General features: G+C 42.3%; 1 protein-coding gene across 3 annotated transcripts in view; it reads left to right on the plus strand.

The window, feature by feature from the left end:
* Positions 1 to 13,895, plus strand: part of KCNQ5 (potassium voltage-gated channel subfamily Q member 5) — a 649,180-nt gene that overhangs the window by 509,945 nt on the left and 125,340 nt on the right. For all 3 annotated transcript variants that reach the window (XM_024996914.2, XM_024996913.2, XM_024996915.2), the window contains exons 4-5: positions 5,138 to 5,313; positions 5,936 to 6,061. In XM_024996914.2, the coding sequence (XP_024852682.1) occupies positions 5,138 to 5,313; positions 5,936 to 6,061 (302 nt within the window). The remainder of the gene's footprint in view (positions 1 to 5,137; positions 5,314 to 5,935; positions 6,062 to 13,895) is intronic.

Here is a 13,895-nt window from a genome sequence, read left to right on the forward strand (position 1 = left end):
CCTGTCTGGTCTGAGTGATTTTTACTTCTTCTCTTGTCTGCTTGCTCTAACTAGGACTTTCAATACTATATTGAATAAAAGAGGCAAGCATGAGCATCCTTAACTTGTTCTTACAGGGAAAGTTGTCAGTTTTTTAGCACTGAATGTGATGTTCACTATGGGCTGAGGTACGTTCCCTCTATATCCACTTCTTTGAGAGCTTTTATCATAAAAGTGTGTGAATTTTGTCAAATGCTTTTTCTACATCTATTGAGTTGATTATATCACTTTAATTTTCTTTTGTTAATGTGGTATATCACACTGATTTGCAGATATTGAGCCATCCTTGCATCCCTGGAATAAACCCTACTTGATCGTGGTATATGATCCTATTAATGTATTGTTGAATTTAGTTTCCTAGGATTTTGTTAAGGACTTTTACATCTATGTTCATCAGGGATGTGTACTTTTATCTTTGGACAAGGTCCAAAATCCTGTCTGGTTTTGATATTAGATTAGTGCTACTGCTAAGTCACTTCAGTCGACTCTTTGCGACCCTATGGGTGGTAGCCTGCCAGGCTCCTCTGCCCATGAGATTCTCCAGGCATGAACACTGGAGTGGGTTGCTGTTTCCTTCTCCAGAGGGGATCTTCTGACCCAGGGATTGAATGCAGGTGTCCTGCATTGCAGGTGGTCACCTGCATTGTAGGTGGATTCTTTACCAACTGAGCTACCAGGGAAGCCTATTAGGGTAATACTGAGCTTGTAAAATGAATTCAGAAGTGCTTTCTCTACTTCTGTTTTTTTATGAAAGAGTTTGAGAAGGATTGGTATTTATTCTTCAGATGATTTAATTCACCACTGAAGGACTGGACTTTTTTGTTCACTGGGAGGTTTTTGATTATTGATTCCATCTCTTTGTTAGTGATTGGCCTGTTCAAAGTTTCTATTTCTTCCTGATTTAGCCTTGTTAGATTATATGTTTCTAGTAAGTTAACTATTTCTTCTAGGTTGTCTGTTTCACTAAGATCTGTTTCTGGGAGTTTGTCTTGTTCTTTAATTTGGAGCATATTATTTTGTTTCTTCATTTTCCTTGACTCTCTGTTAATTTCTGTGCATTAGATAAAAATAGCCACCTACACTAGTCTTGACTGACAGATCTTATATAGGAGATGAACATCAACAATTAGCCTAGCCTTTGCTTCTCATTGTCTTTGAAAAGTTTGTAATTGTCTAACCACCATGGTCTTAGTGGCTCCCAATGGTCAAATATGTGCCAAGACTCATCAGTGTCTCAAGCAGAGGGTCACAGTCATCTTCTGGATGAAGGCCAGTTGGAAGTTGGACCCTCAGGCAGCAGCTGGGAAAGTATGTGATTAGACCTTATCCAGGGAGAAACTGGGAGGTAGGCATTTCACCTGCTCCCTCTGTGTTGCTGCTGCTGCTAAGTCACTTCAGTTGTGTCCGACTCTGTGCGACCCCATAGCCCACCAGGCTCCTCTGTCCACAGGACTCTCCAGGTAAGAACACTGGAGTAGGTTGCCATTTCCTTCTCCAATGCATGCTAAGTTGCTTCAGCCGTGTCCGACTCTGTGCGACCCTATGGACAGCAGCCCACCAGGCTCCTCTGTCCCCAGGATTCTCTAGGCAAGAATACTGAAGTGGGTTGCCATTTCCTTCTCCAGTTCCCTCTGTACTGGACCCAGTTATTAATATATAGCCATGAAATGGGGGCGGGGGACTGCGGGGTCCTGAACCCATTAAGAACTTTCTTTGCTATAACCCTGTAGGACTCCTGGATGCAAGCCCTGTTGGCTGTCAGAGCCAGGTGATCCAGAGGTTTTTCTCCCAAGCAGCAGCCTCAAAAGCTGGGCCACTAGATATGCATAAAAACTCCTCGAGAAGGATACTGGCAAATTGGAGCAGGCCAGAGGGAGAGGGCAGGAGACATGTCCACTGGCTCCTGTGACCTCAGGAGAGAACTGCAGTCACTGTCCAGATGCATTTAAATTGGAGGCCTGACCTGTGGCAGCAGCTTGTAAAGTAGGCAAGTAGAATCCTTTCAGGAAAAGACAGGGAGATGGGGATTTCTACAGCCCAGGGCTCACACCCACTAACATCTGCTTCCCTGTCGGCTATAGTATGTGTGTCTCATGGATGCAAGCCTCACAGCTTTCAGGGCTAGGTGTTTGGGGGGCTGATCCCTCTGGTAAGAGTCTTAAAAATTGGGGTGCTAAATGTGGGGTTCAAACTCTCAGTCTCTCAAGGAGAAGCTAGGAGTTTGAGGTCCCTCCTGGGTGTCTGGCACTGTGCTAGGAGTGGGGTTTCTGGTGACCACGTCTCAGCCTCTCCTGCTGTTTTGATGTGAGCGTTCTCTTTCTGGATTTCCTCCAGAGGGAATTTCTGCATGTGTAGCTGCTCATGTGGTGTGTCTGTGGGAGGAGGGCAGTTAGGAGCCTCCTATGAGGCCATATTTAAAGGCCACACCTACCCACGCTTATAAAAGGTAAACCTTAGTGAGTTTTGCTTTTTATAAATGTCAATGAATGACGGCTATGAATTATTACATTGCTGTAGAATTCCGTGCTGGTTTGATTAACTTAAGAGTATTTTTGATTGATGTTCCAGTTATTAAGCCACTGATGTGGTAAGAGAAGAAAGCTCAAGCTACTTGTAAATGTTTATTAACTTAAGTTTATTCTATAAACATTTACTGAGTGCCCGCTCTGTTCTAGGTACTTGGGATACAAGTATCCAACCTTGTGGAAGCTGTAGTCTCCTAAGTAATGGACTACAGAAATAATACATACATACATACATAAAAATAAGACAAGAGTACTCACAACTTCTAAAATAGTAACCTGGGAAATAGCTAGATGTACCGACAGCAAAACTCCAGCGGATGACTATAACCCAAGCAGAAGCATTTTTGTTTGCTGACTCATCGGTGCCATTTGGTTGCTCACTTATGACTTCATGTCACTGAATTCTGACTTTCTGATCCGAATTACAATAAGGGTGTTAAATCAAATCTATGGTTACCTTTGCATATTTTGTGACTTAAAATCTTTAGATTATGATTCACTGTGAGCATGGTTGTTGAAACTGTCTCAGACCTACAGGGTTTCTTTTACTTCCTCTAGGTTTTGTCTACTAAAAACATACTTTGGTGCTGTAGTGTAACTGCTCTATAGCTAATTTTTAAAAACTGATACAATATATGTTTTCTGTGTTTCACTTTTTTCATCTAGAATATCTAACAGATATTGGTGTTACAAGGATTACAACAATATGACATTTGAAAAAAACTTAAAACTAAAGAAAATGCCTGGACAAAGTAAATTTCAAGTCTGTGTTTTCTGCAACCACACTGGTCATTTATTTATTTCAACTATTTCTAATATTTTAGCATAGTAAGTAGGGTATTGTATCTTTTTCTTTGTACACTTGTGAGGAAGTAGTACTACAATGAGAAATAGAAGCATAATGTATATCCAGCAGGGCCATATAAGGAATGTTTCTTTGTCTATAAACCACTTGTCTCAGAAGAAAATCCCTCCGAATGATGAAAACCAAGAGATGTTTTCACACTTAACTCTTTTTTAAATTTTTTCCTGATTTCAAAAGATGTTTTCATTGTTATAAAACTCCAAGATTAATGAACTTAATAACTTCAAAAGTGAAAAGTCCTTTATCCACATTCTCATCCCACCTCTCAACCCATAGAGAGAAATAATATTCTATGTATATCCTCACATGTTTTTCCTAGTCGTATAATGTATTTTTTATTAAGTAAGACTACACTGTACATTCTGCTTTGCAACTGACTTCTAGTCACTTAACGTGCCTGGTGTTTGTATTAACATATTTAGTTTCCGCTCCTCTCCAATAGCTACAGAAAAGGACAAGTTTGTGGCTGGCTGTGCGCCAACCACAAACTCACGCAGCCTACGTATCTAACGGTAGAAATGCCTTCCACTGACCTGTGTGCCAACCCCCAACCCTCTCTCCAAGTCCTGACCCAAGAGGGCACCAGGAGAGTGACTCTAAAGATCCTCACAGTCCACACCCAGGGGCCAGACCTTCCTGCGAGCGTGAAGGACTGGGCTGAATGAAAAATCCACATTCACTCAGCGGTTAACCCTGATGACCCCAGAAGCACAGTAAATGCTGCACCCCGAGGGGTCTGAGTGTTGCTGCCTGGCCTTGCACGCCCACCTGGAGCAGGAAGGACATTTTACTGAGGATGAGCAGGTCAAGCTGACTTTTTGTAAAATCGCCATGGGAGGCTATTTATCCCACTTCACTCCTCCCACTTCAAAGCTACTTTCCATCACTCCAATATTTACCCTTGGAGCGATTAAGTCCTCCTTTATCTTTTCTGCGCTTTCGTTAGCTGCTCTTTTTAGCAGGTATGATTTAAGCCAAATGTCCATATGTCAGACATTAAATATCCATTCCCATGCACGGTGTGGACCATTACCTCCTCTGTTATAGCAAACGGAATGTCAATTAACTTGAGTGCAGAAGTTACACAAAACTGACTGACAGCAGTTTATAAAGGACTCTACCCAGAGCGCTTGAAGCATTTAGCTTAGTTGAGGCCTTTCTTTCAATCTGCAAAGCTGCAGATACAACAACAGAAATGAAATTTTTGTAGGAAGCAGCAACAAGCTTTGGGGGCAAGAAAACAGGAAACATGATTGTGCGAAGCAGCACTTTCACAGCTAGACAGGCTATGATACCTCCACGGCATCATCGGGGAAGCTTCGGGGCTGGGGCTCCTGCCGGCAGGACACCCCGCTCCAACCGTGACACCAGGGCTGCAGTAGGGGGTGCCCCCAGCCCCTAGCCCCCCAGAGCACCAGACCTTCCAAAGGCCACGTCCAGTTCTTCAAAAGTTAAACAGGAAGTGGTCCAAACTGGATGGCTAATGCAGAGAACTGCCGAGGGGTAAGAACGTGTCAGCAGAAGGCCCAGTCCTCCACCTTCTGCTCCTCGGCCATCACAGAGTTCACGTGGCGGGCGCCAGCCTGGAGCTCAAGTTCTGCTCCCAGGGCCCCAAATAGGTCCAAAGTGACGCGTTCTGAAATCCTCTCTGGGAAAGGAAAACCTCCTGGCCATGCGACTTACGGCGGCTTCAACCTGTTTCTTTCAGATACCATTGTCCTCATCGCCTCCATAGCGGTCGTTTCTGCCAAAACTCAGGGTAACATCTTCGCCACGTCGGCACTGCGCAGCCTGCGCTTCCTGCAGATCCTGCGCATGGTGCGTATGGACCGGCGCGGCGGCACCTGGAAACTGCTGGGCTCCGTGGTCTACGCGCACAGCAAGGTGAGCTCCGGCTTCCGCACCCGCGGCCGCCCTGGTCGCCAAACTCTTCGAAAGCAAACTTGGGCTTTTCAGAACCTGGATAAAGCCATGCGAGGACACAATGTGGATTATGTAAAAGTCACCATAAATATCCAAGCAGTAGTCAAACACATGAAATCATGCTCAGATTTTGTTTTTTGTTCCTGTTTCAAGTATTTTTCACCTCTAAAAAATCTCTCATTCTTTTTATAGCTATAAGGCTTCCCTCATAGCTCAGTCGGTAAAGAATCTGCCTGCAATGCAGGAGACCCGGGTTTGATTCCTGGGTCGGGAAGATGCCCTGGATAAGGAAATGGCAACCTCCTCCAGTAGTCTTGCCTGGAGAGTCCCAGGGACAGGGGAGCCTGGTGAGCTGCCGTCTATGGGGTCGCACAGAGTCGGACACGACTGAAGCAACTTAGCAGCAGCAGGCTATAGTCCATGGGGTCGCAAGAGTCAGACGTGACTTAGTGACTAAACCACCACCACCACCACCATACCCAAGTAGTAGTCAAAGACATGAAATCATACTTAGATTTTGTTTTTGTTTCTGTTTCAAGTATTTTTCACCTCTAAAAAAATCTCTCATTCTTTTTATATCTAGGAATTAATCACAGCGTGGTACATAGGATTTTTGGTTCTGATTTTTTCATCTTTCCTTGTCTATCTGGTGGAAAAGGATGCTAATAAGGAGTTTTCTACATACGCGGATGCTCTCTGGTGGGGCACGGTGAGTGAAAAAATTTGGTTTTATTTATGGGATGTTGTGAGATGTTTCCTTTGAACACAGTGCAGTGATTCCCATGAGTGGTCTCAGTAAAACTATAAATGAACTTCCAAAAGGGAAATTTTGTGCAAATACACAGCACTTATAATTATCTGAAGAGTTGCCTCATCTGTTTAGGTCTAACAAAGTTCTCTTACAAATCAACTTACTGCTTCATGCGTGCCAGTCTGTTGCAAAATAAAAACGAATAATTTTTTTAACCTTGATTAAAATGTTCAGGGGCTCACTTATTTGTTTTAACTTTGTGGAGCACAGCTTTGAAGTACAAATTGTTGTGTTGTTTGTCACTCATCAGAAAGTTTATCTGAGGCTTTAAAAGAAGAAATAGTAGCTGAACAAAAGCTATTAGTAAAATTGTGGTACAAAAAGGGAAAGAGAAAAGAGTGGTAACCATCTGTGAGATCAGAGATTACAGATACTGTGTTTCAAATTTTTCTACTCTTCTTCCTTTATATTGTTAAAGGATAGTTTTCCAAACAAATAAAAGTTAAAACGTGACTCTCATACACATAGAAAATAAAGCATGTGTAAATATTTTAAGTTATTATCAATGAAGGAACTAGGAAGATGTTATAGCCAGTTCAGAGGACTATCCCAAGAACAGAAGTGTATACAGATTAGGAGTACTGAATGTGCAAACAGAGGCAAACCTGGCTGCTTCCACAGTGAAAGCAGGAAGTCAGAGGAACCCCCACCAGACAGTATTTATTTACATATCTATAGACAAGAATTATTTTGCATTCCTGCTGCAACTTACACTATCATAAAATAGCTCAAAGGCCATGAAAGGTGCAGAGCCTGCCCCATAAAATCAGAAATCGATAACCTAGAAGAACGTACTCCAAACAACACATAGTTTTCCACTGAAACAAAGATTGTCTTTCTATTGTAAAGAATTTATTAAACAGTCATTGAATTATGTACCCTAATAAGAATGTTTTAGGATAAAGGAATGCCTTATACAATGTGTAAACTACATTTCTTTTTCTTTTATTCCTTAATATCTTCCAAAATGGTGAAAATACAACAGCAGTTAGAGTTGTCTGAAGTCTCTTTGGTCCAGCAAATTTGTTCTCCTATAAATCATTTGTAATATTTCTTGAGTGTTAGATCGTTGCCAAAATCAAAATGCATCATCTTCTTAAACTGTGATTGAAGCATTAGTAAGTTTGTTTGCCAGTTTGCTTTGTGGAGGTCACTGCTGCACTATTCCGCTATTTGTCAGAAGCTCATCAGTGAGAACTAGAACTGTCATCAAAGACGAGGATAACTCATCAGGGCTTGAAGTAAGCAGAACCTGGTGCAGCATAGCAGCAATAAAATGAATAAGAATCAGAAGCATAGTCGTTTGAAGATTAAGATTCTTTTTCCTTAGATTGTCAGAGCTAAATGTGTACAAGATTGTGCCACTGATAACAAAGCATCCTGTTGGCTTCATAATTTGATTTCCAACTCCTTGCCCTCCCCCACAAGCAATAATGACCACTTTGAAAGAAGGAAAGTGGAAAACCCAAAAGAGAGCTGTCATCTGACATGCCTAAAATACTTTTTATGTGCTGAGAACGAATGAAAATGTATGACTCATAGTGGGGATAAACTGAGTAAACTGAGCAAAAAGGAGGTTTTTCTAGCCAGCAAGGAGAAGACAGCGATTTGAATTTTAGTTTTTGCATCGCTGTGAAGCCCCTAATGTGGCTGAATGACTGAGACCCTTGGGTGCCCTCTGTACCGAGGTGCAGCTGCTGGTGCATCCACCTGGCACCTCTCTAGCCGTCCTTCCATCATCTTCCTTTCTCCTTCCTACTACTCTCCTTCCTACTTATCCCCTTCCTACTAATCTCCTTCCTACTGCATTGTGTGTTGAGCGTGTGTGGGAAACTCTCAATGTACTTAGTCACCAGCTTGTTTCTTTGCCAGAATAACCCACGTAGCAGGTTTCCAAAGGTCATCTCTGTGCCTTTCAGGGAAAAGCAGCATCTATTCATTGATTTCAGGGCAGCAGTGCTATTCTACTGAAGTTTAACCTGTACTTAGGGCTTCCCTGGTAGCTCAGCTGGTAAAGAATCTGCCTGCAATGCAGGAGACCCTGGTTCGATTCCTGGGTAGACAAGATTCGCTGGAGAAAGGATAGGATACCCACACCAGTATTCTTGGGCTTCCCTTGTGGCTCAGTTGATAAAGAATCTGACTGCAAAGCGGGAGACCTAGGTTTGATCCCTGGGTCGGGATCAACCAAGGGATCCCTGGAGAAGGGAAAGGCTACCCACTCCAGTATTCTGGCCTGGAGAATTCCATGGACTGTATGGGGTCGCAGAGTTCGACACGACGGAGTGACTTTTGCTTCACTGACTCTGATGCTGGGAGGGATTGAGGGCAGGAGAAGGGGACTACAGAGGATGAGATGGCTGGATGGCATCACCGACTCAATGGACATGAGTTTGGGTAAACTCTGGGAGTTGATGATGGACAGGGAGGCCTGGCATACTGCGATTCATGGGGTCTCAAAGAGTCGGACATGACTGAGAGACTGAACTGAACTGAACTGAATCTGTACTTAGCAGAATCTTTGAATGGCCTAATTATATCTCTTTCTAAAAAAAAAAAAATCTAGTCTTGACTACAGAAGCAAAATTTTCTAAGATATTGAGCTTCCAGGAATAAAAAAATGCCTTGTTGGTCCATAGTGGGTTTGTTGATATTAGCTAACTCATTAATGAAATTCTCTGAAGCCATAAAAAGCAAACAAGAGAACTTACTAGTTCTGTCCTTATAAGAAGAACATATACTAGGTCTCCAATATAAAGTAAAACAAATATAGAATACTCTGAGTGTGCTTAGTCACTCAGTTGTGTCCAACTCTTTGCAACCCCATGAACTGTAGCCCACTAGGCTCCTCTGTCCATGGGGATTCTCCAAGCAAGAATACTATAATGGGTTACCATGCCCTCCTCCAGGGGATCTTCCCAACCCAGGGATCAAACCCAGGTCTCCTGCCCTGCAGGCGGATTCTTTACCATCTGAGCCACCAGGGAAGCCCAAGAATTCTATAATGGGCTATCATGCCCTCCTCCAGGTAGTCTTCCCAACCCAGGGGTTGAACCCAGGTCTCCCACACTGCAGGCGGATTCTTTACCAGCTGAGCCACTGGGGAAGCCCAAGAATACTGGAGGCCATAGCCTATTTCTTTTCCAGGGGATCTTCCTGACCCAGAAATCAAACCGGGGTCTCCTGCATTGCAGGCAGATTCTTTACCAGCTGAGCTACCAGGGAAGCCCATGGAATACTCTACATTTTATTATATATTAATGAAGACCTCAATGAAATCTTTCTAGTTAGAACTGTCCACGTTGCATGTAATGCACACCTTGCTAACTAAAGAAACATCCGGAATATAGGGAAATGAAGGAAATGAAAGAATCCTGATTTGATGAGTTTCTTAGTGCTGGGCTTTGGTGAAAAAAAGGAAATCCCCATTTATTTTTTTAAAAAAAAGCCTGAAGTAGTGATATATAGTTTAAAATGCAGTTTATAGTCTATGGATATAGTATTCAGTGAATTCTAAATATTATATGCAAAACTTCTCTAAGAAGAAGATACTTTCCCCAAACCAACTTTAGGAGGAATGCGTAGTGCAATCAGCACTGCTCAAAGCAATAACAATTTAGAGAACCTTGGTCCCTGGAAACTATTCCCATAATAGATGACAATACTCAGCCCATAGTCCATAGAAAGGGCTGGTGTTAAGCCCCTGGCAGCTACCCAACCGCAGATGGGGGCTGCATGAATGGATATGGGGAACCTCTACAGCAAAGGAGCAGAGACCAATGTCCTTCCTGACAGACCTACAGCTTCAGGGCAGAAGGGTTTTGGGAATCAGAGTTTCATTGAACAATGTTCTGGACTCTGAAGGAGCAACCAAAGAGGTGTTGATGACGGACGTTGATGAGGCCAGGCAGCTATAAGAGGAGAGGTCTTCTGATTGTTCGGTGGAGCTCTGCTTAATGTCACTTCCTATTATTTTTATCTTTCTTTTCAGTTACTTCAGGTTTATTCTGATAATCAAAGAATAGGTTTTCCTGGAGTTATTTTTTATTATGAGCTCCTTCTTCCCTGTTATTATCTTCCCTCCTTTTGATTTGATTTAGATTTATTCTGAAATAACTTAAGATACCATCCTCCTAAAGTAGTTTTTCCTGGTAATGACCCTATCCTTGAAGGCCAACTTGTCCTTTTTTTATTTACCACTTTTACTGTGTTGAAGATGGTGTTATGGGTTTTCTTTAAAGATCCAACAGCAGCAGATGGTATAAACCTACTCTTGAGGTTTATATAGCCTCCACCTGAGACCTGTGCTTGACATGATTCCTTCAGACATGTAGAGGATTTGGCGTTGGCCAGTTAGTCCTAGAATTTGCTCTTAAAAACCTCACACTTTTCCCAAGCAACAATATGGAAGGCTCTGTATGTAATGCACACTCAACAGGTTATGCAGCCCATATGTGTGCCATGAGTTCATCCCCCTACAAAATCTAAGAATAGGAAATGGTGCCGATTTGTGGAAAGAGCAAGGATACCCTTGTCCTTGATGACACTGGTCACCTTTCTGAGAATCAACCCCCCCCCCCTCCTTCCAGGGGGTTTACCAGGACATAGTGTTCTCTGCCAACTCTTAGAAGCTATTGGTTTCTGACTCAGTAAGTCTGCTGGTACAGTAAATAGAAGTGTTTCTTACTACCAATGTGAGGCCTGATGGAATCAGAAGCTTTACTTCCAACTATTCAGGATTATTAACAACCAAGTGAAAACTGAGACATACACCCCTGGCAATATTTTCCATACAGTCTAGTGGTTATTAACCTCTCCAAGCCCCATGCCTACCTTTGGGGCATTTACGGGGTATATTGGGCATGAATCCCTGGAGAACTCTTTCCTAAGACATCTGTTCTTAAAATTGGCACATGTGCAACTCTGGACACTTTTGTTAAGTGTTATTCTAATAGTATTGAGCACATGCTGTATTAAAAAAAAAAAACAGTATTATAGTCAGGACACCAGGGTTCCAACCCCATCGTTAGTGTTAGTAGAGGTGTGATATTAAGCAATTGTTTAATATTGCTGTAAAACTGAGAAAATAATAGTACCCAAACACAAAGTTGCTCTCTGTTTCAAATGAGACTAGGACATGTGGATTCACTTTATCCAATACTAGATAGTTGTGACTGCCACTCTTATTGCTTATCTGACCACAAGCCTGGGAGAACAGTAGGGAGTGCTAATGCCCTGAGCCCTTGCCACAGCAGAACTTGAGTTTCATGATGCCACCACCATGGAGTTTCCAATGTGTACAGATTGAAAATCTTTCTGACCTACTAGTTCAAGATGACCAAATGTCAAAATTAACTTCATAGATTCTATGACTACCTACTATCTGAAACTGTATGCTCAGGAAGTAGCCCAAGAGATTACTTGGGCTAAGAGAAGAGAACAGAGAAGAAAAGAGACTAGAAAGAAGAGAAACAGAGCAGAGAGGAGGAAAGAGCAGGGAGGGAGAAGGAGATTGTTGACAACTGTTGACAGGAATCTTCCCCCTTAAAGGACCCCCTTAGGAATTGCTGGAGGGAATGTAAGTTGTGCACCCACTATGGAAACCAGTCGGAGAAGGTGATGGTACCCCACTCCAATACTCTTGCCTGTAAAATCCCATGGACAGAGGAGCCTGGTAGGCTGCAGTCCATGGGGTCACTGAGGGTCAGACACGACTGAGCAACTTCACTTTCACTTTTCACTTTTATGCATTGGAGAAGGAAAAGGCAACCCACTCCAGTGTTCTTGCCTGGAGAATCCCAGGGATGGGGGAGCCTGGTGGGCTGCCATCTATGGGGTTGCACAGAGTTGAACATGACTGAAGCGACTTAGCAGCAGCAGCAGCGTGGAAACCAGTACAGCTATTCCTCAAAAAAAAATAAGACTAGAACTACCACATGATTCTGCAGTTCTACCCTAAAGAAAATAGAAGTACTAGCTGGAGAAAATATATGCACCTCATATTCTATTTACAATAGCCAAGATTTACAATAGCAGCGCTGTTTACAATAGCCAAGACATAGAAGCAACCTAAGCACCCATCAACAGATGAATGGATAAAGAAGATATGTGTATATATACAGTGGAATATTACTCAGCCATAAAAAAGAATGAAATGATGTCATTTGCAGCAACATGGATGGACCTAGAGGTTATCATACTTAGCAAAATAAGCCAGAAAGAGAAAGACAAATACCATATGATTTCACTTACATGTGGAATCTACAATACAAAACAAATATACAAACATAGCCAAACAGAAACAGAGTTACAGATACAGAAAACAAACAGGTGGTTGCCAGAGGGCAGAGCAGGAGGGAGAGGGAAGAAATAGGTGAGGGAGACTGAAAGGTACAAATAAGTGAGTCCCAGGTATAAAGGCTACAGTGTGGGAAATATAGCCAATAACTGCAGTGTCTTTGTATGTGATATCGTAGCTAGACTTACCTTGGTGATGGTTTCAAAATGCTATAGAAATACCAAATCACTGTGTTGTGTAACAGGCACTAACAAAGGGCTTTAGGTCAATTATGGCTCAAAACAAACAAATAAACTCATAGAAAAAGAGACCAGATGTGTGTTTACCAGAGGCAGGGAGTGGAAGGTGGAGGAATTGAATGAGGATGGTCAAAAGGCACAAACTTCCAGCTATAAGTGCCATGGACATGATGTACCATGCAATAAGTATAATGAGCTCTGCTGTGCATTATATATGAAAGTTGCTAACAGAGTAAATCCTAAGCGTTTTAAAAACTATATATATATACATATATATGTATATATATATATATCCATTTCTTTAATGCTGTATCTATATAAGATGATGGGTGTTCGCTGAACTTACAGTGTTAATTATTTCATGATGTGTTCAAGTCAGGGCATTGTACTGTGCACCTTAAACTTCTGCAAAGCTGTGTGTCAATTATATCTCAATAAAACTGGAAGAAAAAGAGATGAAAGAAAATAAAAATAATTTTAAAGAGACCCCCCTTAGGGGGAAATTATACTGTACTGTGGAAATCTACGAATAGTCTATTTTTAATTTGCTCACATAAATGCATTAGCTATAAACAGCTATTCATACCTGTGTTCTGCAAACCAGACCAGTAAATAGTTGTTGATTTGTTGCTTGAAGAAAAGAAGGTAGGTTTATATCTCCTGGTCTCTAATTAATTGTGCTATTGAAAACAATTAACTGTAGCCTAATCTATGTCTAAATTATAACTTGAACACAGCACCTGTCTCCCATTAAAGAAAAATACTGAGGAAAGCTTGGACCCGAGTTTACATTTGTTGTGCAGTATGATTCCTGAGGGAGAAAACACTTGATTGTTGAACCCACTAAGAGGCCCCGAGCAGACCTCTGACTTTGCTACCATAATTACTCCTTTCTGCCAATATTTGCAACCCAAAGACTTTCAGAAAATCTCTCCTTACCTGCATGACTGCAGTTGAGGGCAAAACTTCCTCTGAGCTGCTCCCACATGCTGCAGCCCCTTCCAGTAAATGCCCACCCGGAAGGACAGCACGAGCCACAGGCACCACCAAGCCCACTGGTGAGGCCACAGGGGAAGCAGGCCTGTCCTTCTTGTCCCAACCCTTCCCGTCAGGCTGGTCTGCCGGCTTCCACCTCTAGTCATGAAGTGTGACAACCAATTAAAGTATTATTTTGCTAAAACAACACTGCAAGAGA

This window comes from Bos taurus, chromosome 9 (assembly GCF_002263795.3).
Source record: "Bos taurus isolate L1 Dominette 01449 registration number 42190680 breed Hereford chromosome 9, ARS-UCD2.0, whole genome shotgun sequence".
NCBI lineage: Eukaryota > Metazoa > Chordata > Mammalia > Artiodactyla > Bovidae > Bos > Bos taurus.